The sequence below is a fragment of the Trichomonas vaginalis genome, chromosome V (genome assembly GCF_026262505.1).
Source record: "Trichomonas vaginalis G3 chromosome V, whole genome shotgun sequence".
Classification (NCBI taxonomy): Eukaryota; Parabasalia; order Trichomonadida; family Trichomonadidae; genus Trichomonas; species Trichomonas vaginalis.
In genome coordinates this window covers 33184757-33212404 of record NC_067207.1, presented here as the reverse complement: position 1 = coordinate 33212404, position 27648 = coordinate 33184757, and the positions used below count along the sequence as shown (strand labels likewise).

At 34.6% G+C, this 27648-nt stretch overlaps 11 protein-coding genes and 2 pseudogenes across 13 annotated transcripts, besides 2 other annotated features; 7 read left to right on the top strand and 6 right to left on the bottom strand.

Annotated features, from left to right (window-relative positions):
- Positions 1-22996: part of a mobile genetic element that runs on past the window's edge.
- TVAGG3_0448510 (protein of unknown function, DUF4107 family) lies at positions 152-679 on the bottom strand (the record flags this gene model as incomplete). The annotated part of the gene is made up of 1 exon (XM_001296163.1): positions 152-679. The coding sequence occupies one exon, from the start codon at positions 677-679 to the stop codon at positions 152-154; it is 528 nt and encodes a 175-aa protein (XP_001296164.1).
- Positions 905-1480, bottom strand: TVAGG3_0448500 (uncharacterized protein; the record flags this gene model as incomplete). Its single annotated transcript, XM_051234506.1, has 1 exon — positions 905-1480. One exon carries the CDS (start codon positions 1478-1480, stop codon positions 905-907), a length of 576 nt encoding a protein of 191 aa, XP_051104236.1.
- On the top strand, positions 1836-2690 carry TVAGG3_0448490 (protein of unknown function, DUF4106 family; the record flags this gene model as incomplete). Its single annotated transcript, XM_051234505.1, has 1 exon — positions 1836-2690. One exon carries the CDS (start codon positions 1836-1838, stop codon positions 2688-2690), a length of 855 nt encoding a protein of 284 aa, XP_051104235.1.
- On the bottom strand, positions 3992-4768 carry TVAGG3_0448480 (uncharacterized protein; the record flags this gene model as incomplete). The annotated part of the gene is made up of 1 exon (XM_051234504.1): positions 3992-4768. One exon carries the CDS (start codon positions 4766-4768, stop codon positions 3992-3994), a length of 777 nt encoding a protein of 258 aa, XP_051104234.1.
- TVAGG3_0448470 (organellar and viral DNA polymerase type B) lies at positions 4786-5454 on the top strand (the record flags this gene model as incomplete). The annotated part of the gene is made up of 1 exon (XM_051234503.1): positions 4786-5454. One exon carries the CDS (start codon positions 4786-4788, stop codon positions 5452-5454), a length of 669 nt encoding a protein of 222 aa, XP_051104233.1.
- Positions 5942-7239, top strand: TVAGG3_0448460 (ribonuclease H-like family; the record flags this gene model as incomplete). The annotated part of the gene is made up of 1 exon (XM_001295859.2): positions 5942-7239. A coding segment is annotated over one exon (1298 nt), but the record flags the coding sequence as incomplete, so codon positions are not given.
- Positions 9543-10402, top strand: TVAGG3_0448450 (keratin-associated protein family; the record flags this gene model as incomplete). The annotated part of the gene is made up of 1 exon (XM_051234502.1): positions 9543-10402. A coding segment is annotated over one exon (860 nt), but the record flags the coding sequence as incomplete, so codon positions are not given.
- Positions 11289-12091, top strand: TVAGG3_0448440 (annotated as a pseudogene). Its single transcript has one exon. A coding segment is annotated over exon 1 (803 nt).
- Positions 12358-13323, top strand: TVAGG3_0448430 (organellar and viral DNA polymerase type B; the record flags this gene model as incomplete). The annotated part of the gene is made up of 1 exon (XM_051234501.1): positions 12358-13323. One exon carries the CDS (start codon positions 12358-12360, stop codon positions 13321-13323), a length of 966 nt encoding a protein of 321 aa, XP_051104231.1.
- Positions 13487-14314, top strand: TVAGG3_0448420 (KilA, N-terminal/APSES-type HTH, DNA-binding family; the record flags this gene model as incomplete). Its single annotated transcript, XM_051234500.1, has 1 exon — positions 13487-14314. The coding sequence occupies one exon, from the start codon at positions 13487-13489 to the stop codon at positions 14312-14314; it is 828 nt and encodes a 275-aa protein (XP_051104230.1).
- On the bottom strand, positions 14604-15077 carry TVAGG3_0448410 (uncharacterized protein; the record flags this gene model as incomplete). Its single annotated transcript, XM_051234499.1, has 1 exon — positions 14604-15077. The coding sequence occupies one exon, from the start codon at positions 15075-15077 to the stop codon at positions 14604-14606; it is 474 nt and encodes a 157-aa protein (XP_051104229.1).
- Positions 15997-16317, bottom strand: TVAGG3_0448400 (uncharacterized protein; the record flags this gene model as incomplete). Its single annotated transcript, XM_051234498.1, has 1 exon — positions 15997-16317. The coding sequence occupies one exon, from the start codon at positions 16315-16317 to the stop codon at positions 15997-15999; it is 321 nt and encodes a 106-aa protein (XP_051104228.1).
- TVAGG3_0448390 lies at positions 16763-17103 on the bottom strand (annotated as a pseudogene). The gene has a single exon. A coding segment is annotated over exon 1 (341 nt).
- Positions 16766-18604: a mobile genetic element.
- Positions 22997-27648: the final 4652 nt, after the last annotated feature.

The following is a 27648-nucleotide window of genomic DNA, read 5'->3' as shown; positions in this document are numbered from 1 at the left end:
TAAAATAAAAATTTTCAGTAAAATAAAAAATAAACTTAAAAATAAATGATATCACCACCCTCACACGTATGAAAACATAGCACAAAAATAAATTTAGGTGAAGTGGTGAGATCTCACCTCTTTTTTCACCTGTTTTTTCACCCTGTTGAATTCATTGCTTTATAACTCTCTTCCTTGGTTTCTTTTTAGTTACTTTCTTCACGTCTGTCTCCAACTTGACTGTCTTTCTTCTTCGGCCGTAATGATACCAGTTACTTCCACCAGTCAATGGGTCAAATGGTCTTTCGTAAGGGTTTCCATACATTCCATAGGGACCATACGGAAGAACTACTGGTGGAGAAGAAACATTTTCTTTAGTTCCATCGAATCTATTTAAATGCATTGTTTCACCTTTCATCTGGTCATTAAAGTCTTTTGCGTGTTTTGCAAACTCATCGTCCTTTCCTAAAGCATTTTCTGACTCAGTCGCAACCAAATTGGATGCTTTATTTATGAGCCCTATTTTATTTAATCTTAACTTCTTTGCAACCCAGCCTCCAATCTTCCCTTTATTTGCATCTAATGTCTTTGAAACCCTTCCTCCACTCATTTTATTTACTGCGTCATAAGCTCCAAGTGCTTTTGCTCCAAATGCTAATGCTTTTGTTCCCATTGCGCCTAAAGCTGCCCAAGCTACCATTTACACCATATTAAAATCATCTCTCTTCAATATTATCTCATAAAAGTTCTCGTTACTGGAGAAAGTCAATGAAACATAAACATTCTCATGGGCTTCGCCCTCACCGCTTTGCGGTCTATCTAACTTATTTCTTATATCATCTATACGCTTCAAAATGTCTGAACAATTGCTAACATCTTCTACAACAGTTATTTCATCATGAATGACCTTCAAGAACAAACTCATTTAATATGCTATTAAAATCATCTCAATAACAAGTCCATCCTTTCCATCTTTAGGTAGCACAACATCTTTCATTGAAGAAGGTTCGACAAGTCTTATGTTAAACTTACTGACAAAGTTTGTTATACTATAATGCTTCGGCGGCGAATACATGTAGTTTGAAAGACATAATATAGATTCTTCAGCAAATTCACTTATACTGGATTTTATAACAATGTTCTCACGAGACCAAATACCACCAATTGACAATCTTGTAAGCAATCCTGCTGAACCTTCTACTGTAAACGTCGATGGTAACATTCCACGAAGGTCATCTATTGACATCTTTGAGTCACTGAATTTAAAGATTTTCTTAAAGCAATCGTCATTATCTAACCATGCAATAGCTTTGAAGTTTTCATTCGAATATACATCTGCTTCATTAAATGTAAAACCTGACTTCTTTGCAGAGACGACTTTAAAATCTATTGAGTTTGTTTCAAAATTATATGCTATGGTAACTTCTGAAGGTAATGGATGTCCTTCCGCAGTCAGTTGTTCTCTCACTACCGTTTGAAGCTTTGTATTAAAAACTTTCATGTCATCTCCTGTATCTAAGTTCACATACACAGCAACAGGGAAACTATCTTACTTCTTTGTTTCATCATTATACCTCAAAACATTAAAGTTCTTCAATAATATTGTTCTTCCTGCTGGAATACTTCGAACCTGTCTGATTTCAATAGCTTTCTCACCTCCTACATACTCTACCCAGTGTCTTGGATATTCATAAGTATACTGACTTTCTTGAATTTTGGTTGGTTTCATCATAACATGTTCATAGTATATCTTTATACTCTTGTCAGTTAGACTCGGTGCTATGTTCTGAATATTTCTGACTTGCATTTTTAATGGAGATAAAATGAAGCATTTAATACATGACGTAGATGAAGACATGAATGAAACTACAGACAAACTTAACTCTTCTCTTATTCTTCCTTTCAGTAAGGACTATGAGTTCTGTTCAAATGGTGTGTATTTCTATTGTGGAAAGATGGGTTCAGGTAAGACATTTAACCTCATTCGTCATATACTCATAACAGAACGTTTAGGAAATGACTCATATTATGACCAAATCATTATATCAGCAACTTCAGACTCTATGGACTCAACAGCGAAAACATTTATGTCAAAAGTTCAAGCCTCTGTCGTTAAAGTTCCAGACAGTGAACTCATTGAATTTCTTCAACGTTACATTCGACGTAAGAGGAAATATTATGCTATCGTAGAGTTCATACAGTCAGGAATGCAAAAGACTTCTGAGGAGATGGAAAGAATTATTGACAAACACCACTTACGTCAATACTCAGGAGTTTACGATATGAAACGACTTACAAACTACATTCTGTCAAATCTTTCAAAATACCCCTTCAAAAAATATCCATCAAACACTTTATTAGTTTGTGACGACTTCGCCGGAAAAGGTTTAGTTTCAAAGCCTGACTCACCATTAGCTAACATCATAACTAAAGTCAGACATTACCATTTAACTGTAGCAATACTTATGCAAACATGGAGGTTTTTAGCTTTAAACATAAAACGTCTCATAACTGACTTCGTTATCTTTCAAGGTTTCTCACGTTATGATATTGAACTCATTTGGAAACAGTCAAGTATAACATTACCTTTTGAAGAAATTTGGGAAGCATATAAGTCTCTCATCTCTCCTCGTTCATACCTTGAGATTCATATCATGACTAATACCATTAAAGTCAAAAATATTCCATGGGAACGACCAACATTGTTTTAAAGTTTAACCTTCAATTGACTGATGGTAAACAAATTCCATGCATCTCTGTCGCCATTTCTGTTAATATTTTTGCTGTCATTCATATCATCCACTTCCCCATCCGTTAACTTTTGAGGATATGCGTTAGAATAGCTGTTCTTAAATGAAGGCTTTTCACCTTTGAGAGCATAAACTCTATAACTTTCTGCATACTTTATGTTTGAACCTCCTGAGCCATCATTGACATAAATTTTTATAGGCTTCCACCCTTTGTTCATATTCCTGCTTCTTCCCTTAGCTCTTTTGTTCAGTAGTTCTACATCTTTATACACAGCTCATGTCTCAGTGAATTCAACAATATTTTCATTCGTTAGCTTTACATTCAAACCCTTGTCGAGTATATTGTTCATTTCATACATATAAAAGGTTTTTATTCTATATGAAATGAGAAGCAAATCCATCTTAGCTGGTGCCGTTAATGTTCCAATTGAACCAACATCAAATGTTGACTCACGAACGACAAACAATATTGTCATAAAGAACTATAGTTCAGAGTGTTTGAAAGAAAAAGAACCAGAACTTAAGTCGGTGAATTTAAACACAGCTTCAAACGCTAACGCTACATCAGATGTTAAGTTAGAGTATCCACCACTGGACCAAATTCTTTCAAGAGAAGCCAACGACAATCCTTACACAAATGTTCAAACAAATCCTTCAGATAACGTAGACCATTACCTTCTTCAGTTATACCAAACAATTTTACTCAAAGACGATAAGAAGCTTTTGACAAATCTTATAAGCAAGAACCAAATAATTCTAACAAAGGAGGACCTTGAAAATGTTATCTCACGAATAACAGGGAAACAATGTGTCATTGACTATCTCGACCCTGAAATCGAATGCTGTGGTCAAACTCCACTATTCATGAAAATAGGTAACATCCGCATCATTGAAACACCAGGAACTACAGGAGTTGAGTTTAAGTATAAATATTCGAACGAGTATACAAAACTTTCAACAGAATATAAACTTTGTTTGAAATATGTTTTAGTAAATTAAAGCAGTCAGGAGGGCTCTTTGAGCCCATCTTGGCGCTTTGCGCCGTCAGTCAAAAAAATTTCAAGTTAGCAATTTGTAATATCTATCCAAAACTTCTTCAACAGTATCGAACTCATCTTCATAATGCAAACCTAATCTTATTGACTTGGTGCAGTTTTCACTAACACAATATTTTTCTGTTCTCTTGACTGACATAACTAACTCATTTGTTTCATCAAACAGCAACAACCAAAGTTCATGACCTAATACATAACATTCATACTTTATATTTTTAGCTCTGAGTTCTCTTGTAAGCTGTTGCATTTAATATTTTCTAAAAAGTCAACTTCAACAGTCATTCGCACTGGTGCCTTCAGTTCTACAGGCTCTCCTTGAAAGTCAACAAGTCTGAATTGCATGTCTTTCAAATTATGAGGACTAATGCGAACCCATTTACCTAAATGAGTTGCTATGACAGGAACGTTTGGAATGAACATTGAATTGACTGCATAACAGAAGGATTTATATTCTACTGAACCTTTACTATTAACTCCTGAAATGCCTGTGACATTAGCTATTTTAGACTCAATGTATAAACAATTACCATAACATACGTATGGAACAGATTTCATCTCAATCGTTTTGTCAACACTTTTCAAAGGAAATGTCATATGGTATGCACCCAAAAGAAGTTGTACTCTATGACTCATTCTTGGTATCTTAAACTCCTTCGCATAACTGAACTTCAAAACTCCTGCAATAAGTTTAACATTCATTAAGTTTTCTTCGTTATCCTTGTTTATTGTAGTATTTATGAGAGCATTTAACACTCCAGCTAATGTTTCCATCTTATATTCTACATTATTGTGAAATCTTATTTCGTGCTTCTTTCCATCTATTTCAATCTCCATGAAATCTGTTTCATCTGTTATAACGAATGAAGCGATAGTATTGAAGTCAACCATTCTGAATGCAAGCGCCTCATTCTGTAGACCTAAGTTTGTTTGTAGCTTTACTGTCCCGTATTCGTTTGGGTCTGTACTTTGCAAATAGAACAACATTTTATTCTCATTAAAATATGAGTATAGCTGCATATGCGTATGGAGCTGACAGAGCTAAACGTTTATATTTTGGTCAATACTCTCTCACACTTACTGACAAATATATTGTTATCACTGATGGAAATACTGAGAAATACATAACATGGAAGGACTATGAAAAGTTTGACCCTATTTTAACTCCATGTACTATGCCGTTTATAAAGGACGGTGAAATTATTGAAAAAGATAATACAACCGTATATAGGTCTGTTTATGAAGCATTAGAATATATGTTGAATCATAACCCAAAAAGATTTGACCCAAGCACTACACCATGTGCAATACCTTTTATTAAGGACGGTGAAATCGTAAGAGTTCCGGATTCAACGGTTTACACAGCTGTTCAAAACAGTTTACAAAACATTTTAGCGAATATCTTTAATTCAGAAACTACAGAAATAAAATTACCATATATAACAGATGCTAAAGAAATTAAATCAAAAACGACAACATTATTTACGTCACTTAATGATTTAATGACTTATATCATTAATATTCCTGCACCAACTACAGCATTTGATCCAAACTCGACGGTTTGCAGTGTACCTTTCATAAATATAGATCTGCAATTTTCCCAAATGAACGGGGTGGATAAGATCCCAGCCCTATCGTCATCCCAGTGTCAATTTTACAAAAAAAATTCTTAATAAAAAATTTTTATTAAAAAATTCTTATCTTTTTTCATTGAAATTTAAATAATAAAATAAATTTGGCTGTAAAAACCATCAATTATTATAATTCTTATCGAAACACATGTAGAAAAACACTTATCTTTTATACTCTTTCTATTTGAAACCTGTTTAGTTCAGTAATTAATAATAAAAATTGTGAAAATAGTGACTATTTAACTAAAAATATATTAAATGATGTAATAATGAAATATACATATATTTTTACGAATTATAATTAGAAATTATTCTGGTCTGGGAATCCCAACCCAAAATCATTGAAAATTTGAATATATAGGATGGGCTACCCATCCCAAAACTATATTGAAATTTTTGAATTGATAATAAATGTATCTATATCTAAGGTATATTAGAGAATTTTTAAAAATTATGCATTAAAAAATTGAATTTATTCAAAACAAATTGAGAATAAAAATGCTTAAGTAATCACTTCATTATTTCAACAATGATTGATGCAGTACCGACGTACTATAAAGACATTGAGGTCGGTACTAAGCATCAGTATCTTAGATATAAAAAACCAGGCGACAAGTACGGAAAATATTATGTTAAATGCAATGAACTAGTAAAGCGTCCTGACGGAACTATATGCCACTGTGCAATGGAAGAAATGCGTGAGGATCATTTCAAAAAATGGATCCAAAACAAACGGCACATATGCACACCAGGAGAAGTAGCATCACAACAAACAATCGATCAATACTATCAAAACGTCCCAGCAACAGGGCTTACACCTATATCGTTAGGGGATATCTATGAACAGCTTGCTACATTTACTGGAAGATTTAACTTGGCTCTGAATACCTTCTCAAGCCCAGAGTTTACAAAGCTAGTTAAAACCATTATAATGTATACTGCAGACTCGATGATATTGAAGTTCCCACAGTTACACAATGTTAACATCAATGTTGATAAACTAGCTTCTCAAATATACCAGCCTATTTCAACTGACAAACTAAGGCAAACAATGATACAAATTGCAAATTCAATCCATGTTGCAAAAGTTGATGAGTTTGCTAAGCTTGCCTGTACCTGTGTTGCCATTGATGAGGGGAAGACTCAGCAGTTTCACAATCTGGACTTCTCCCTCACAAATCCTCTGCAAAGCAAGCGGTCCTATCCTGTTGAGTCAATCCAAATGAATGGTGGAACATCTGAAGATTATATCCACTCGCTTACTCAAGGATTTAACAGAATCTTCATTAGAGATGTTAAGATCAGCAGTGTAGTTTGCGATGGCAATAAAGCGCAATTGAAATGTTTTCAGAAAGGATGGAATCAATCGTTCTACAACTCAAATGACCCAAGGTTATTCAAAATCTTGTTTATCCCGTGTTTATGCCACAGGATTCATAATTGTTATCAATATATGACAACAAAAGACGTAGCATTAGGAGCAATTGTGAAACATATCCACGAAATATCAGCTCTTTGTAGAATCCATGTTGAAGACATCGGAGCTCTCTGTCCAAAGCATGTATCCACCAGGTGGATCTATGATTATAATATTTGTATGTTTATTATCAAGTATCAAGACAAAATTTCAAGATATACGCGTATTGATATTGAAAACATCAAGTTCTTAAGAGACTGCTTGGCAATTCTCAAGAAGCTTATTTCCACGTTCGAATCAGATAAAACCAAGATATCTGATTGCTACGTATGGCTTTGCAAGGGTATTGAAGCACTCCAATACCTTTCCAGCAGCAACAACAATCCTTTTGCTGGAATCCTTTCAAGATCGTTGTTGAACTATACCCTTGGATCGGACTTTGGAGGTCTTTGGTGCTTAGCCTTCGCTTTTACACCGAAAGGTAGGTATTATTTCAACCAAAAATTCGTCCACGGAGCGCAGATCAACGAATCTCCGGCAATTAATTCATTTGATATTACAAACGTAACTTTCGTTAATCCAGTAGAAGACATTCAATCTATCTATATGGACTCTATCTTTGAAGAAGGTTCGACTGAAGTTTCTCTTGATATGGTTGAGGAGGGATCAATTCGTCAGGTAACTGCTACAATTGACCCTCCTATGCTTGATCTCGCAGATGTAACATCTAGTTCAAATCAGCCGGTTAACCATTTTGTTGCAGCTAGGCAGTATCTCAAAAGTATTTTGGAACAATTTCGTATTCCGGGTCAAACAATAACAGATATTATTACACTATTTAACACGTATATTAATAGTGATAATGATATCTTCTCTGATGATATGATTCAAGAACGTCAAGAATACGGTTGGGAAGAAATCTCTCATAGAGATGGCAATGTATCAATCTTTGCAGATATCGCCCTTCGTGTTATCTCCGCTTCACCTTCAGAAGCAACATGTGAGAGAACAATAAAAGACCAAAGATTGATACTAAATTTGAAAAGATTACGTTCTCACAAAATTTTATTAGATAGCCGAGAAATTTTAATGGCTACAAAATAAATATCTATATTTATTATTAAAAATTGTTTTATATTTTATCTGTTCAATATTTATCTCATATAAAAATTTGAAATACTTAATCAAAATTTCTATGTGTTTGTTTGAAAGAGATCGATAGCAATTCATATATCTTTTGAATTTGCTAATTGTGGTGATGGTACTATTATTATTAATTTTTTATTTTTATTTTTTTTTTTTTTATTTTATTTTTGATAATATACTATTTAGATTTATACATTCATTCAATATTATGAAATAAATATTTCTAAATTGATCTGATTAATTTTTCATTAAAGTTTATATTATCACCAAATAAATTTTCGAACCCTTAGAGTCATAGTTCAATGGTAAGAGTCATAGTATAATCGTAAAGTCCATTGGTTCGAATCAAGGGGATTTTCACACTTTTTTCTTTTTTAAAATTTCAGAGGTTTATTTTTAAGGTTCTCGCTGGCGACCCCCCGTTCGTCGAAAAAAAATTTGATTTTTGCTGGCGACCCCCCAATCACCAATTTTTTTTCGACGAACGTGGGGGGGTCGCCAGCGAGAACCTTAAAAAAAACAGAATCCCAAAAAAGGTGACATTTTGGGTGTATCGTCTATCCCAGGGATAGAAAAATGACTTCACCTTGGATCTATATTCATAAATGACAGTTCATTAATTACTTTAAGGGATTCGACAGTAAATGAATCATTAAAGGCGTCATTAATGAAAATCATTGATTTTAATTCATTCACGAATACATATAATTCATTCATTAATGTTTCATATGCTTCTAAAGAAGGTGAGCCAAAAACTATCGATAAAGCGGTGTATGAAATAAAAGCATCAACGACGAAATTGAATTCGTTAACTTTTGACGGTGATAGTTTCGTTAATGACATAACATCGGGGAAAACAATTTTAACGAAAGAATACTTAAAATCTCATGTTAGTGAGTTCGTTGAAATTGAAAAAGAAGGTGGAATTAAGTTCGATCCACTGAATTTCATTTTCAGCTTAGCGAATGCGGGTGTTAGTTTCGCTGAATGGACAACTATACAGAGTGAAATAAATGCAATATGGACGTTTTTGGGGTCAAAAGCGGGAATGGGTGAGCTTGTAAATGCTGCAAGAACATTAGGTGAAACAGGAAATTTTGTAGATGGTTTTAAAAGACTTGTTTCAAATGTTTTAACAAACACAAAGAAATTATTTAGATATACCGTACATAACGGACGGATTTTCGAACAGATAGCAACAAACCCTCCGGTTATGGCTGCGTTGATGATGGTTAGAGATATAAAACCACGTAACGACGGGAACGAAGAACATGAACAACAAGATACTGGTCGGGTTATTCGAGACATTAAAAACGTGTATCCTGAAGTTATTGATTTATTTAGAGGAGTTAATGATTCAATTTCAAAACATTCTATAACCCTCGATGAAGAGAATAAATTAACAGATTATATATTCGTCATTATTGCAGAATTAATGAAGAGAATAAATGAAAAAGGAATTGGTGATATCATTAATGTCAGCGATGTAATGATGAAAAGAAATTTTGACTCATTATTTACAAAACCGAAAACAGAATATAGTCTTTATGACGTAATTACCGAATTAATGAAAAAGATTAATGATAATAAGAGTTCTGGCGGAAGAGTTGAATTAGAAGTGAATGATGTTAATGAGAAATTAGCCGAAAAAGCAGACAAAAATGAGCTTTTAGCTCTGAGTGATAAAGTCAAGAACCACGTTCATTATATAACTTCAGACGAACAGATTATAACGGACTACCATGGATATTTAACACGAAGTGATGAAGCGAAGACAAAAAATGTTAATGAAAGAAGATATAAATACATTCGTGCTAAAGGTTATGACATAAGTTGTACTGTACAGTATGATGTAGCTAAAGCACCAGAAGCATTTGGTTATACCGGTGAAATTTATGCCTCTACTTTCAATGTTAACGGTGTATTAGTTGAACCAAGATTTACTTTGAGAGTTAAGGCAAAAATAACTTTTGAAGATGCTATTAAAAGTAAAGCCGACAAAGATGAACTTGACGCAACGAACAAAGTTTTGAAATCTCATAAACACAATATCCCCGATATAAATGAACTTCAAGCTACATTAAATAGTAAAGCTGACAAGAACCATACACATAAATCCTTCACTACTGTTAGAGCAGACGACATAATATTGAACTATACCCTTGGTTCAAGTGCACCTTTAGAGAATCCAAGTACAAGCGTAAAAGATACACTAAACTCCTTAAATAACAAATGTATGAATATCGAAGGTCATGTCAGAAACTTTGAAACATATGAACTACCAGCAATGTTAGATAAGAAAGCTGACAAGAACCATACACATAAATCCTTCACTACTGTTAGAGCAGACGACATAATATTGAGCTATACCCTTGGTTCAAGTGCACCTTTAGAGAATCCGAGTACAAGCGTAAAAGATACTCTTAACAATTTAGATAACAGATGTATGAACATTGAAGATCATGCCAGAAACTTTGAAGCATATGAACTACCAACAATGTTAGATAAGAAAGCTGACAAAACAGAGCTTCAAACATTAAAGACTGAAATACTTCAAACATTATATCCTATAGGCTCTATTTATACGTCAATGAACTCAACAAATCCAGCAACAGTTTTAGGTTTTGGTACGTGGAAGCAGATTGTAGATAAATTCTTATACTGTGCTAGATATTCAAAGCAAACAGGAGGTTCGAAGAAAATTACTGAAGCAAACCTTCCACCGCACACTCATACAGGAACGACAAACACAACAGGTAGTCATTCACATTCAATAACAAAAAGAGGTTATACAAATCTTGCAGCAGGTTCGGATAGACAGGGAATGCATAGATATGATATTTCAAGTGACCCAGTAGATTCAAGCGCAGGTATTTTCTGTGGAACCACAGGAAATCATTCACACACTTTCACAACAAATCCAACAGGCTCGGGTGCAGATTATATGCCACCATTTGTGACTATATTCGCATGGTACCGCGTTTAATGAACGCGCTTGAGCCTTGAATAAAATCTTTAACTTTACATAAATGAGCTTGAAAGAAGTATTCGAACAACATCCATGGAGGTCATTTAAGAAGTTCAATGAAGCTGCAAAGAGTTCGGGATTTACTAACAGAGCTGAAGTGAAAAGGTTCTTTGACAAAAATGTTGTACATCAAACAAAAATAAATCCTTACGACTACTTTTTACCAATTTACTCCACACTCCTGACGCATACCAATTTGACACTCTCATTCAAAGCAGAAAAGGAGGACATAAACCATTCCTCATCTTCATTAATGTTAACACTCGCAAAGCATATGCATATCCAATGAAAAATAAAGGAACTCGTGAAGTGTTAAGAGTTTTACAAAAGTTTGTAGCAGAACATAGCCAAGTACTTTAACATCAGACCAAGACAGTGCATACCTCAGCAATGAAATCACAGATTTTCTCATTAAGCATAACATAACTCACTACACTACTGAAGACCATAACCATAACATACTCGGCATCATAAACCGCTTCATAAGGACTCTCAGAGATTTAAACCAAGAGCGAGACTTTACCGAAGAAACAATGAAACATTTTCTCGAAGTATATAATTCCTCAACACATTCTACTACAACAGGACATACACCAAATTCAATGACACAACAAAAAAGAAAAGTATATACAAAAGAAACGAAGCCAAACACAAAATATCAGAAATTCAACACAATTTACCCTCATTCCTGGTACAAAAGTTCGTGTAGTTCTTGACGACAAACCGTTGACAAAGAAAACGCTTAAGGTTAAGTAGAAACTATTATATCGTAGACTCTTACGCAAGGTAATGGATATCTTATAAAAGCTGCTGACGACTCTATTGCGTTTTACCCTCGACATAAATTAGTTGAAAGTAGTAATGGCAAACTTGCTGAAACCATTGACGAAGCAAAGCGAGGAGTGGTTATTGAAATACTTGGCTATAACATAAACGATGACACTTATAAAGTAAGATATGAAGGAGGCGTTGAAGATGTTATACCATCTAAGAACTTGAGAGAGTCAAAGTCAACACATCTGGGACCATTAGAGCGGGAGTACTGGAAAGACAAAAATAAGCCAGAAAGAATAAGAAAATTCTTCTAAACTTTTTCATTAGATGTAAATCAGACATGAATGAGAACAGTCATGTATTATTAATGGTACCATTTATTTTTGTCATAAATTTACACCAAAAATATATTTTAGGTGAAGAGGTGAGATCTCACCCGTTTTTTCACCTCTTTTTTCACCCTCGCCGCTTAGCGGCTCAGATTGCTTTAGCTTTCTCGTGAATTTTCATGAATTTCCTTAAGATAGAAAAATAAAGTTAGTTTTATTTTTATTTATTTTTTTTATTTTGTATAAAAGATATGATTTCAACAATCGGCACAACAACAATTCAAGCCACGAACGGCGGGACTCTGTCCACAACTACAGCACCAAACTCGCTAGTCATGAATCCTACGTCAATGTTGGTAGAGATGAAAAGCTTTATTCCTTCTTCATATACTTTTGAAACAGAAATCCAGAAGATAAAGCAAGAACTTTTAACAAGTAATTTAGACTGTAGTGCGAAAGATGAAACAAAGGAACAGTATCTTTATGAAATGGAGGACCTCATCGACCATTTGCCTAAACTACCTGAAATTCAGCAGCAAAAACTAACTATTCCTGAATTCGACGAAATTGAAGTCAAAGCAACTGACTCAGTAGAAATTAAGAAATTCATACGTAAAGTAAATTATGAATTCCTTGGTTTTCATTGCAACCATAAAGTTATGGACAAAGATTGCGACATGGTTTATAAAAATATTTCTGACATATATAAATCGGGGGAGTTTAAGACATACGACAACTTTGTTTCATTAGTTGCAAAACGTGTATGGCAGATAAAAGATAAAGATAGAAGAGGTAAAGTATGGAATGAACAGATAAAACCAGCAGCTTTTGAGTTAAAGAAAACCATTGACGCCTTAGTTGTTCTAGCTGGTTTTATTTCAATGTATAACGCAAAAACGATGCCGCAATGTTCAAAATGTAAAGCAGCAATAAGAAAATATAACTACTCAGTCAAAGAGATAGAAAGAATGCGAAATGACTATGCAGACTTAAAGAAAGAAGCAGAAAAGCCAGCAGAAGATAAAATGGATATGTTGACATTTCTTAATAAAAACTATCCAACAGCAGAAGATTTCCTTCTGTCTGACGTCAAGAAGAAATATGAAGAAACCTTCGGCATTGTTAAAACTTTTGATGTACTAAAAGAAGAAATAGAAGCTACGAAATTGTTTAGGATTTCAAATATACATCGTACAATTCATGTAAAACGCTTGTGAAAAAAGAGGTGAAAAAACAGGTTAAAAAAACAGGTGAGATCTCACCTCTTCACCTAAATTATATTTTTATTGAATTCAGCACAAAAATCATGAATTTCATTAGTTAGAAAAATAAAGTTAGTTTTTTATAAAATATTTTTTTATTTTGTATGTAAAGACAGTAATGACAACATCAGAGAACACAACAACAGTTATAGTCCATGAAGCTATAAATGAAGAATACGAATACATACAATATAACAAACAACTTCGCCTCATTCGTTCGGTCAAAGACGATATGTACCAAATGCAAAGTATAATGAACGCTCTTCGTTCTACAAAGCAAGCATATCATTGGTTTGAAAACCAACAGACAAAAGAACTTTTAGAAGAATTTCCTCATATGATTGCTTCCCTCGGAAAACCGAGAGAAGAGATTCCGTACGAAAATCGCAAGAATTTGGCTCCTGGTTTGAAAGGTTATTATGTTCATAGACTTTTAGTAAATGCTGTAGCAATGTGGGCTTCACCTCGTTATGCTTGTTATATTTTCATGATGTTAGATGAACTATATAAAGCAGAACGTGGAGAGATGGAAAAGAAACTTCATGCAAAAGATGAAGTCATTGAATCCAAAGACAAAAGCATACAGAAAAGAATACCGCGTTCAGTACCAAAAGGAAAGGAAAAGAGTTATAGGTATATGATTTATACTGAAGAGTTGGAGAAAGAAGAAGATAAAGATATGGTTATGTTGCATTTAGTGAGAAGAAACAACAAGAGCTTTTATGACTTAGCTAAGATATATAAATCTGACAGAAACTGGTTCTATCGTGAAAACTTACCGATTTCAATGACACCGAATGAGCAAATAAAGGAAATTGTCAAAAATACTCTTCCTCAAACACACTATGACATCAAAGGTTGCACAATACTTACATTCAAAGAAGACTTAACATTACTGAAGGAAAAAATAACAGAATATTTCGATAACTTCAAAGAGGAAGAATAAAAAAATCTAAGCTAATTTTATTTTTTTTATAAAATTTTATCTCATATGAAAGAACATGAATTTAGAATATTCGGAACTCATGACAGAAGAAGAGAACGAACAACATGTAAAAGATTATGCAAAATTTCTGAAGACATACAAAGCATTTAAACAATATCTAAATGCTTCTAAAGATTATGCAAAATTTCTGAAGGTATATAAAGCTTATGAAAAAGCGTATGAAAAGTTTATACATTGGGGAATTGTTGTAAAATATCGATATGAAGACTAACCAAAAATATATTTTTGCTTAAATGACGTCAGGGTCTATTTCTTCAACCATTTCACTTCCTTCGTCAATGTCAATAGAAGCTTCTTCAACCTTTGGTAAGAACTTTTGTATAACATCTTTGTTCGTTATTGTCTTCAGAGATGAAGGATAATATTTCACATTTATTTCACCCTTCTTATATTCTTTCTGTTCGGAAAGATTTAAAGCAATACTGAAGAAGTCAATATTAGAGTTCTTTATAACAGTATAATGAGTATCTTTGACATTCACGAAGAAACTCTTTTGTTTCAAAACTACTGCTAACTCTTGTGAAGTATAACGTTTGCGGTCAATGACGATAGCTAATGGTCTGACATACTGACCAAACTTAGATTCTTTCACAAACTTCTTGTTAAAGATAACATTAACATTTGAAGCATTATTGAACTCATTCTTGATGGCAGTAGCGAGAGCATTGTATGAAAAGAACTTGCAATCTTGCATGTGTTTCATTAAATAAAAATATTAAATTATTTTGAAAAATAACTTAAAAAAATCTAATCTAATTTTTTCAAAAAATATTTTTTATTTCCTACTAAAGATGTATCGGAAGTTGTCTAAGTTAGAACACTCGGAAATAAAACAACTTCTAACAGAAGCTAACATAGATGTTGCAAAGCATTACGCAACAAACAAAAAAGCACTCGCTGACTTCATTAAAGACTATAATGGTCCAATAAGTTATGATAGAATTCATGAGTTCATAAAGCTGCAACCGCGGCGAGACGAAGTCCATGCAAGAGCATTTCCTTTAAATGACGTTGCTATTGACTTATATCATAGACGTTCAGTACCTCATGAAGTAAGAAGAGAAATGTTTGACATAACAAATGCAAACGTTGGTGAAACAAGAAGAAGAGACGACACACTGAAACAACAGAGAAGAGAGATGTTTAAGAGCGCTATAGAACAAGTTCGCAAAGCTAACGATGTCATTCGTTCCATTGACGACAAACCAAAAGAAGGTGAGAGATGGTTAAAGAAAGATGAAGAGAATAGGAAGAGAAATGTGAAGTCAGGCAATAGACTCATTGACTTTAACATCGAAGCTTTAGATGAACCAAACAGAGACTACTTACACAAACATTTCGGTAAGGTTTTCATGAGACTCTTAGAGAAAATTAAAATAAACTCCCAAGAGAGATGGATGGTATGTTATAAACTTGGTGGAAAGTATGAATGTTCTACGTTAGTTAGTATCCCTAAGTCGTGTACAGCGGCACTGCGTTCCTCCGTACGCAATACTTGTGAATTTGACACTTTACAAAACCGTTAACGTATATTTTACAACACAAACGACAACACTAACTTAACCTTAAATATTTACAAAGCCGCCAACCACTTCACCTCACTAATGTAAAAATAAACGTTCTCACTTACAAAAGTATTGCAACTCCTCCCATTGCTGTGCTTCATATAACAGCTCATAATCTTCTGACTCACTTTCTTCTTCATATAGGTCAAAATCACTGTCATAGTTTATACCTGTAAGTTTTGACAAAGCTAATGAAACACGCTTACCGTTTGTATCATATGCTTGTATAAACTTTCCATTCTTCATTCCTTCATAAACGCTCAAACTAACTTTACCCTTTCTCCCTCGTATCTGATAGAATGTATTTTCACGAGGAACGAAGAACAAATTCTTGAACTCATGACCGTTGTAGTTTGTTATCTCAATAGTTTTCGTCATTTATATAAAAATAAAATAAAAAATAAAATAAAAAATAAACTTAAAAATTAATGATATCACCACCCACACGTATGAAAACATAGCGCAAAAATAAATTTAGGTGAAGTGGTGAGATCTCACCTCTTTTTTCACCTGTTTTTTCACCCTGTTGAATTCATTACTTTATAACTCTCTTCCTTTCTCCAACTCTTCTAACTTCTTCTTAAGTTCAGCAATGTTGTCCTCATGAAGTTTAATCTTCTCAAAATTCCTTCTTATCTAATGGTTGCTTTATCTTTCTAAACTGAACTCTACCATCCTTCATAGTATGAACGTAAAAACCTTCTGGAACCGCTCCTGATTTAATGTATTCTACCAAAAATTTTTGTTTCATTGCTTCAGTGACTTTAGTCGTCATTTTACTCTAAATAAAATGTTCAAATAAAATAAAACTAACATTATTTTTTCAGTAAGGAAACGCAGGAGTTTTACGATTTATTTGAGGAGTAGGTTCTGGTTTAAATGTTGGAGTCGGTTTTGGAGTTGACTTTTGAACAGGAGTTTGTACTTTCATAGGTTCAGGAGTCATTGAAGGTGTTGTTTGTGAAGGCGTTGGTTTTGACGTTGGTTTTGGCGATGGTGTCGGAGTTTGTTCAAATTCAGCTACTTCAGTATTATTTATAACATTTGCTTTGTTTCTTTTCAACATCATTACTGCTCCTGCTGTAGCTAGCAAACCTAGTGGGAGACCATATCTTATATAAGGACTTGACCAAATGCTATTTTTGACAGGAGCTGGTGGAACACCTAACCTTGGTGAGACTGCTCTTTGCCATTGTGCAGCTCGTAAGAAATATTCAATAGGTGCTCCATAATCGTTTGGTAAAGTTTGTTTCACAGATGGTGAAGGTTCACGAGAGCTTGATGAAGAACTCATTTATAAGCTTTAAAAATAAACGTTCATCCTTTATTCCTCACTGTCGTCCGCTGCTAAGTTATAGTCGTCAAGTCTTATTATTGGTATGCCTGACTGTCTTACTTGTATTGCAAAGCAACAATCCCTCATAAATCCAATAAGTGGCTTTGGTACATTTTCTGTTGCTAGTTCAATAGGTCCTTTAACAGACAATTTGTATGTTATTGGAGCAGTAGATGTTTGACCTTGCTGGAAGCAAAAGTCCACTTCTGTTGGAAAACCACATAAGAAATGTGTGTTGTCATAGCTATCCCATTTATGTTCCACACTACCATCATCCACCAATGACCTCATAACATCTTCATTAAATCCAATCATATCATTGTTTGTATTGCAAGCGTTCGCAACCATTTCATAAAATACAGGTCCATATGATTTTTCAGGTTCTGCAGGCATATTTCCATAAGCTCCCATGGAAAGCTGAAGATATTTAAACTTAGGGTTCTCAAAATTAACATAATAGTTGTCTTTCTTTCTAAATAGTGCCCAAATACTTTTAACATTAATAGGCGTATAAGCTGCTGTAAATGTTGCACTTGAACTATCTGTATTCTTTGAGAATGAACCATCCATAGGAATCCAATCCATAACTTTAACAGGAAAACATAAAGCCTCGTTTGTATAATGTTCTACAAGTTCTGTATAAATGTTAGGGTCTAAAGAGAATGACTTTGGATGAATAAAACATTCATTAAAATCCATCTTTGTTCGAAATAGTTGCTGGGTTACAGTTGTAATAGTAACTGTTCCACTAGCTTCAGTTGCACTCGTTATCATAGTGAATGGTTCATTCCATGGAACAAATTTATTTGTCGGTGGATTTGAACCTGAAGCAAATGCAACTTTAAGAGTTGGATTGAAAGCAATGATATCATTTACAGATATAGATGTGCATTGTAAGGCGTCGCTACTGAACTTTACTTTAAGCTGAATGTTTCCTGCAAAAGCTGGAATAAATCGAATAGGTTCTAATGGAAGGAATCTTCTAACAGGAATTCTTAAACGAAGCTTAAAATCAAATGATTTTCCTGCTGTAATTGGACCACCAACAATTTGTCCTGTTCTGCATGTTCCCGAATGACTCCATACATCTTTATGTCGAGTCTTTGAAAAAACATCGACTTTCTTTATTTGTTCGGTAGTTTGTGAGTTTGAAGTTATATATGCTTCTTCTCTTGCGTTGTCTTGAGAATATACGATACGACCATTTGCAAGGATTTGATATCCAGCAACTGCATAGAAAGCGTCATCGAAACCAATCCAAAATCCTGGTGGGTTTGTTTTATTGGAACCTGAACCAATTTCTTTATCTACAATAAATTGACCTTCCATTGAGAGATAATTCTCAAAGCTTGTGGTGGAATGAACATTGAGAAACAGATGAAGATTTATACAAAGAGAAGATAAATATGTAGTCTGTATATGATAGAAACACCGTTATGGGATGTTAGATGAAACATTGTGGGAGTGCAATTTCGAACCTATTTCTTATGGAGAACTTTTCACATATACTATTACTACTTATATAAAACAGAACCTTGCACCATTTAAGATTTGACATATGCTCCAAAGTATTGTGTACAACTGAAGAAGAAAGCAGAGTCAAAAGAAGTAATAAAGCTAAATGTAATTCATTCCTGAGTACGTTTTCTTTGCTGACTTTGAGTGTATACGGATGGCTTCATAAAGCTTTTAACATCTGTTATGACAGTGAAGATGTTCAGTTGAGTGAAAAGCATTTGGGGTCAAAACTGTGCAACAGAATTTTTGGAAAGACTCCCTGACAAGAGTTTAATATATTTTCACAACCTCAGTTATGACATACTTCATCTACCTGCATCTCCCTATTCACATGATAGAGATGAATGGATTTTTAGGCATAATTCCCATCATTAAGAGGTTCACGCATGTATGATATAACTGGTTTTTCATGGGTGATTTTTTAACAAGGTGATTATGCTGTGCATTTTATTATGAAGCAAGACTTTTTAACTTGCTCATTTAATAGATATTTAAACTATTTTCTGTATGTTTAACTTACGAAAACAGACCGAGGAAGAAGTATTTCCATATAAACTATCAGCAGTGTTTTGTTAGCAAATGCAACAGAACTGGTGTCATTTCTGAAGCATTGTAAGTTTACGGGATGCAGATACATTTATGAAAACATAGATTCCATCAAAAGGTTGCAGAAATAGATGAGAACCACTTCGACTTAGAAAAATAATAGCACGTTTTACTGCAAACAAGATGTAAGAATTTTAAGAGAAGGTTTGTAAAGTTCCGCAATGACTTTTGAAAGAGTTTGATTTAAACGTTTATGACTACGTTAGTATTTGTTCTATTGCTAACAAATTGTTTTGAGCAGAGTATATCCCGAATGGAATCTTTATGACCTCTCAAATAAACCAAGAGAATTATTTCGAGATCATTCAAGGTGGAAGATGTATGTTGTCAGATAACATGAAACAAAAGAGCAAAAAGAAACTCATTGCTGACTTCGACACTGTTTCATTATATCTTCACTATAGCAAGACTTTATACTTTAGAAGGTATTCCAAAAGTATTGAAGGAAGAATGTTAACACAGAGTATCTCATGAACATTTATTCGAATGATGACCAAAAGGAACCCATTGGTGAAAGTTTATGTCTGGCTTCTTTGTTCTCATTAAGATAACAGAGATTGGTATACCCAGACACTTTCATTTAATAGTTTGCGACCCTGAACTAAATCCAGAACTTACCGCCAAGAAGTTCAAACACTTGCTGTCTCATGTATGTTGACCATATAACATTACAAGACTCATAAATATCAAGGTGTCAAATGTGAAGTGTTGCAAGGATACTATTACGATGGAAACAGAGATATGAGAATAAGAGATGAAGTAAAGAAGTTGTTTGAGTTAAGGTTAAAGTATAAGAAAGAAGAAAACCCCTTACAAGAAATTATAAAACTCATTCTGAACAGCATTTATGGCAAAACTATTCTATCTCCTATTGAGTCAAAAATAACCATAGTAGATGACAAAGATGCTATAAGATATGCTATAAGAAATTACAACCATATAGTGAAGTTCGAAGGTTTGGATGGTTCAGATAAAACTATTTTCAAGCTAACGAAAAGCATTTGCAGACACTTTAACTTCTGTCCACTTGTGTTTAATATTCTGTCTATGTCAAAAGTATTATGAATGAAGTATTCTGTACTGCAGAGGACATGGGTCTTCAAATATTTTACCAGGATACCGACAGTATGCACTTATATAATGAAGACATCCCAAAGCTTGCAGCAGAGTTTAAGAAGAGATACGGTAGAGAACTAATAGGAAAGAACCTTGGTCAATTTCATAGCGATTGCAGAAATAACACTGGAAAACAAAGTTTAGCTTATAAAAGTATTTCTGTGGAAAGAAGACCTACATAGACTTACTCACGAATGATTTAATGAAGTTGCATTTCACTGCAGAATGAAAGGCGTGAAGCAAGATGTTATTGCTTTAACCGCTAATGAAATTTTCCTGAAGCTATACAATGCTATTACAATGAAGATAAGAACATTCACATACCTGTTGGAACATATGACAAAGACTCTGAGTTCAGTTTAATGAAACTTTACAAAGCACTTTATGATGGTCAAGAGATTGCATTCGACTTATGTAAGTCATGTCAACCTTGCTTTGCTGAAAAGTTCAACTTTTCAATAACGCCTAAAACAAGCTTTATTCGTAAGTTGAAGTTCTGAGGTCATTTATTTTTGTCAGCAATGAGGTCATTTGTGATAAAAATAAGCCGCTAGGGCATGGGCGAAGCCTATGTGGTCATTTACAATACAGCTATTGTAGAGTTTAACAATTGTGCTTCAATGTAAAACAATCTTTCCCATCTGGAGGTAAGACACTACTGGCACTTATGGTCATGGAGTGGAGAACATGTCTATCCAAAACTCACGATTGAAGCCAGTAAGCTTGTAATACTTAGGATTTGGACAGTGTGAAGTTTCTTGTATGACCAATGAACTCATTTTCAACTCCCTTACTTTAGTTTGAATATAATATAGCTTGCTTTCTATCCCAAATGCCAGGTGTTACAATCTTTGAAAATTCATTTTTCCTCGGAAGTATTGCATCATAATTGAAAACATTCTTGAAGTCTTCATTGGGTTCAGAGATTTGAAACCTTATACGTAATGGATTTTCTTTCTTTTTAGCGACTTCATTGAATGGTGATATATACAAACTGACAGTCATGAGTTCCATCTTCATTTTCATTAAATTCATAATGAAAGTCTATAAGTTGTGGCTGACTACCCTCTTCTTTCAGTTGTGCAAGAAACTCACGTAAAGGCTGTAAAGTTGTACTTCAATATTGAACTTTTTCTCGAACATCTCATTAAATGAAATCATACATTGCAACAATGTTGTATCGTCTTTAAAGTATTTGTATATGTGAATGTTTTTGGGGCGCTTAAAGACTGTTCGTCATTTTCTATCTCGACTTGAAGTATAAAGTCAACCTTTCTGAAAGCACGTGTTATATACATAGATGTTATGCCAATGTACTTCTCTTCATTTATGTTCACAATCCAGTCTGTTGGAAACTTAAACGTTACTCTGTTCCCCTTTATTTTGACGTCAGGGTTTTCACTACTGAACGCAACAGATAAAGGTATTTGTCTATACATTTAGTTTGGATAAAAATAAACATTTACTCTTTCTTTGCTTCAGCTTCTTGCTTTTTGTTCTTCCTTTGCTTTCTTCTTCTCTAGCTTTTTTCGCCAGCAAACGTGGGTTCTTCTGTCTTCCAGCAGCTAATGCAGCTAGTTGTTTTTCACTAAGTTTTTCTCTTTGGTCTCTCTGGTTTTTGTTCTGGTTTTGTTCTTCAGTTCGGATAAAATTTGTTCACGAATTTCTTTCTTCAATGCTTCAACATCTATGACCCCTTGGGCCTTGTCCGTAGGATTTGCTGAGTCATTTGACTGAGATAAAAAATAAATTAAAACTTTAACCGATGTAAAATGAGCTTGTCAAAATCAGAACGAGAGTCTATTATATTAAATGACGCCAGAGGAATACAACATCCTTTCTATTATGTAAGTCAGAGTAAAGATGGTAAATATATGTAAGAAAAAGAAAGGTTCCATTAGCGAATACAGAGAGCGACAACATTAAGGTGCATGGCAGGGCGAAGCCCACGAAGCCCATATAAAACCTTCTGTACAAACTGACCAACCAAAAGAACAAGAAGAAAAGAAGCCAGATGTACTTTTCAATAACGAACCAAGAGCTTATTGCAAAGTTCGTGAATTTCATTGAAAAGCAAACCGAGTCAAAGACCCCTGACCCACCATGAAAGAAGTTCGAGACAAAAGAAGATGTACAGTTCATTGAAAATGTCAAGAAACAACTTCCACCACGAATACCAAGAAGAAGAGTGAGAATAATGAAGTAAATAGATTTTTTCTGAAGTAAATACATGCAGAACGAACAGTTAAACGAATTTACTCCAGCAGAGCATATTCATCAGATTCGCTCATATTTCGATATCATAGACAATGCAGTTCAAATTGGTGACACTAATAGAAAATATTCTGACGCAAAGATTCCATCACAACCTGGAACTGCTAAAGATAACACATGGGTAACATTCAATCTCTCACCTCCTGGTGAAATATGTTGGACCTTTACAATACATTCATTACGTATAAAATGGGAGAGAGATTTATAGGTCAGGTATGGGGGCTTTCCAGGGGGCTGCGCCTTCTAAGCCCTGAAGAAATGGACAAGACCAAGGGAGGGACCGACCCCAGCGACGCGAGCGGCGACAACGTTTGACGAGTAGTTTTTGTGCTGACAAAAAGTGTCATATAAACATCTGTCGAAAACGCTTTTTTAACTTCACTTAAAATGCACGACGTAACGCTCGTAAAGAATATACGATAAGAGAGGAAGAGAGATTGAAACATCAATGTCAAATGAACACAACACAGTTTTGCCACAACGCTGAATGACCCATATGTTGGCTATGCAGCAAGAATTGTAAAGCAACCCTATGGCTTTTAGAAACAGGGAGTTCTTGGTGGGCACAGAGTGAGGTTTAAGAGCGGCTACTTTTAGCGAAAATGGCGAGCTATGGTGGGAGCTGCAGAGTAACAGTTATACCTCAAAGTCAAATGAATTTGAGTTCAACTCAAAATCAAATATCTTACAGATGTCAAAAGTCAAACATAGACATACAGAAGCAAATAGTGAAACGAAACGACTAACTATGGACAGACAGACAAAGCAAACCAATGAGTTAAACGTAGAGAAAAGAAGAAAGAAGAAACTGAAAGAATCTAAGTACAGAGGAATATGCGAAAAAGGTGTCAGAGAAAGCAGGCTAGAAGTAGAAAAATGAACAAGATGTTGTAAATTTGAAAAACATACTACTCAATATAAAGTACTGAAAGATGAAGAGATGAAAACAAAAAGCCCTGAAGACATATATGGATAGCGATGAGCTATAAATAGAGTTGAGCAAATGTAAAGGAGAAAAACTTATAGCAGTTGCAAACAAACCGTACAGTATGAAATTAGCACAAGAAAGTAAATAACGACGCAGCCATCAAGGCCATGAAAGCGCAAGAATATATAAAGCTAACAATGACTGGTTAGATGCCAAGCCACGCTAAAGCAGCCAGTATAGGGTCAATAAGGACAAAAATCAAGCGGATGAAGACAGTTCAAATGAAGCTTTAACAATGTGACTTAAGAACGCCTTCGACGCTCTTCATAGTAAGGTGAACTAGTGGAAACGACTTTCATCTCTGAAGAACTGAAGTCTGAAGGTTTCGAACAAAGGAGTTAAAAGAAGTAGCACAAAATCTGACAAAATAAACAGATGCAGAACGAGCCAGGCCGTTCAAAGTGCCTATGACGCCTTGAGAGCAACTGTTTGTGGAAATCAAGAAAAAAGAGTTACAACAGACCAAAACAGCCTTAGTAAATGTTTCTTAAAAAACGAAAAGTAGGTAGGAATATGCTGCAGATGGAACATATGTGCAGCTGGTGGAACTTTATACCAGTGGTGGAAACTTATTATAATAGCTAGTGGACTATATACCACCGCAACCTGCCAAGAGAGCATGCACCAGGACTAACCTAAAACATTTACATCGTCAATGACACAGGACACAGGCATTGCACAAAACAGCCAGACAACCTCAACAGTTCATGAATATGCACACAAACAATACCACGTCAGCACAGAAACACAAACCAACAACAACAATCAACAGTTAAAACACTGGCAGACCATAGACATAGCAACAGAGCAAACACTAGATCAGAAGATACAACAAAGCAGGAGCAAGGACATGAAAAGAAGTAGAGAACAAGGAAACGCAAGATTTTCTTAAAAATGTTATAAAAGAAAGGACTATTGGTTACCCCCTACTCTTGACTTTAGTGACAGATTGATGAATGAAGCTTATTAGAAGTTAGGAAGGAAGATACTGGGCGCCGGAACATTATTTATTCTTTATGAGAGATGCAGCACAAATGGGATATATTTTTATAACTGGAATACAGCTCGCTAAGGATATGATTTTAATAGCATAGTCATCCAGGATGACAATGACTGAATTTACATCGCGAGATAGTTTGGTGTCAGAGCTAAATGTAATCAACTCTCTTCATGGAAACGCGTAAAATAGAGACGGACGAAAGAAGAAAGTTTATGGTCGGATGATTAGATGGGAACTTGTTAAAAAGTCTCGGAATATTGAATGCCAGCAGATGAGGTACAAGAAACTCACAGGAAGATGTTGCAGATAACCAGACATGGGAAGAAATGGTAGGCACAACAAGTTAGAAGAGATGAAGGAAACGAAAAGTCCGTCCTTTGGAACTAACTTCACAGAACTAGATGAAGATTTGGCACAGCGAAAATTTGAACCTCAAACAAGAGTATGAGGTGATTGGAATCTTTCCAAGAGTCTAAGAAAAATTCGGCTGATATAGTAGAAGAATATCGAAAAAATGTTTGCTCGAATACAAAGCTCAACACCAGATGAAAAATATTCAGCATAGAATGGAAGTACTGAAGAAAATGGGTTACGCAATAAAAACCCTTTTTACTTACGACATATACGTTCAATCTTTGGCTGAACTCGTGAAATAAAAGGTTAATTCAACAAAACATATAGAAATGAACATTGTTTTAAAGTTCATTCAGGAACTAGCCAATATGGAACAACTAACTTTTTGTTATCTGCAGACTATGGAATTCTACAATGAGATGGGGTCATAAAGCTAACCCGGATAGGTGGTTCATAAACTTACACACAATTCCAAGATGTTGTATGACCGCAATGGAAATGAATGGTGAACCAGATTTAGCTGGTATTTTCAGCGCGGGCTTTATGCATTGAAAAGATATGAAAGATGCAGATATTTTGAACCAGTAGAAATGAACTGGCTGATGGAAATGTAACTGACGTTCTAGAACATTTTCTAAGAACTACAAGAACCATTAAGATGGTATATTTGGTGAGAGTTTAGAAAGAAAGTTAGGGAGACAAGAAGGAAGAGACATATTGTACATGACTCTTTGCAAACGGAAAGTTTACAAATGTCATAAAAACTTACTTTTTGGCAGACAATGAACGAGAAGGGATGAATATTTAAGAAAATAAATGGACACGTACCAAATGAAATGTAGTATTGTTAAACATGTTCCTTGACAAAATAAACAACTAACAGGAATAAATGACGCAAGACTGAAAATTGGGGTAAAGAGCTTTCCCATTCACAAAAGATATTGTTGGGTATAACATGGAAGAAACCAGAATGGCACAAAAACATATATTTGGAAAGGTTATTCCATATGGACAAGCTCTGTTTGAAGTAGCTGAAACCGGAAACTGAGGAAAGAGTCATGCAAACAATACAGCGAAGATCAAATACAAACTATGACAAAATCTTTCTAGGATACTAGGTTATGAGATGGGCGACAGAGCCAAAGGCAAAAAGGACAATGGGAAATTTACAACATACTAGGTGAACATGAGGCAAAGATGCACAACTTGAATGCAGAGGGGAAGTTACAAAGCGACACAAAGAGAAGAGAAGAGTTAGAAAAGTGAACAGTGTGAAGATGCAACTAGTGAAAGTAGTGGCAATGAAAGGAAAAAGAGAGTTAAAACTCAGCAGGAAGAAAGTAAAGCTGTCCGAGTGGGTTTCTATTATGACATAAATAACTATTCTATATTTTTTACCCATATGAAATGTACGCCGCTAGAATATAGCCACAGTTTTTGGGATGCCATTGAACGGAAAATGTTCCGAATGGTTAACGAATGCGACATAGCCATTGAGAAGGTCAGAAATGAGTTTTCCTGGAATATAGAATATAAACTGCTGATTTTATGGAAATGTAGGTGAGTTTGGAGAAGGTTCTTCAACAACAGTAGATTATTGCTTGCGACAGGTTTATATAATTTCTATTGACACTCATTCTTTATACGTGGAACAAGACATTGAAATAAAATTCCTACGCAGTTGTTGACAAGAAAGGTTGCATGGAATTTTCTAAATGTCGGAGAATACCAATATGCTCAGAAGTTTATCATGGGATATAACTATAATTCTAACTCTGACTTAGTTCAAACAGTAACATGGGGCAAACTATGAATGGTTGCTTTGTTAGAAACTCAGTACAACCACAAGCATAGAGAACAAACAGACCAATATGCAATATTGAGAATTAAGAAGACTTGACCCTAACGTTCCGGAGTTATGTTGACTTTCTGGTTCAAGATGGAATGCCGTTCATATAGATACAGGTGATGTGATTTTTTGCATCCATGGGATGGGACGATACACCAAAGTGTACTCTTTTTTGGGATACAATATTTGAAATATCATGAGAGTTCTCAAACATATGCACAAATATCTATTCAGCCTGACTTCATTGTATATATGAGTTTAGACTTCTTAATATTGTGCTTGGGCGATATAAGCATTTCGAGATTAACGCATCGTTGCTCTAATAGTATGCTACTTCTCCTGGTCTTAGCTCAGTTCCAAAGGATATTGGCGTTCAAGATTTGGCAAGGTCTTCGAGTCTCTCATTCGATGATGAAGATTTCGGAAGATAATCTTGGCCTTAAGTAATCCAGAATCTTGTTCTTTGTTCTAAATAAGTGAGAAAAGTTATTTGACTACTTAAGGTAGAGAATTATCGAGGTCCTCATTTGATGAGGGCTCGATATATCTCTGCTTAAATTGTACACTTGTAGTCATGGAGTGTAAGTATACATTCGATAGGACAGGTTTCTTCTGAAGTCTTAAGTTTGATGAAACTAGACAAACTGTCCGATTTTATAGTAAAGGAG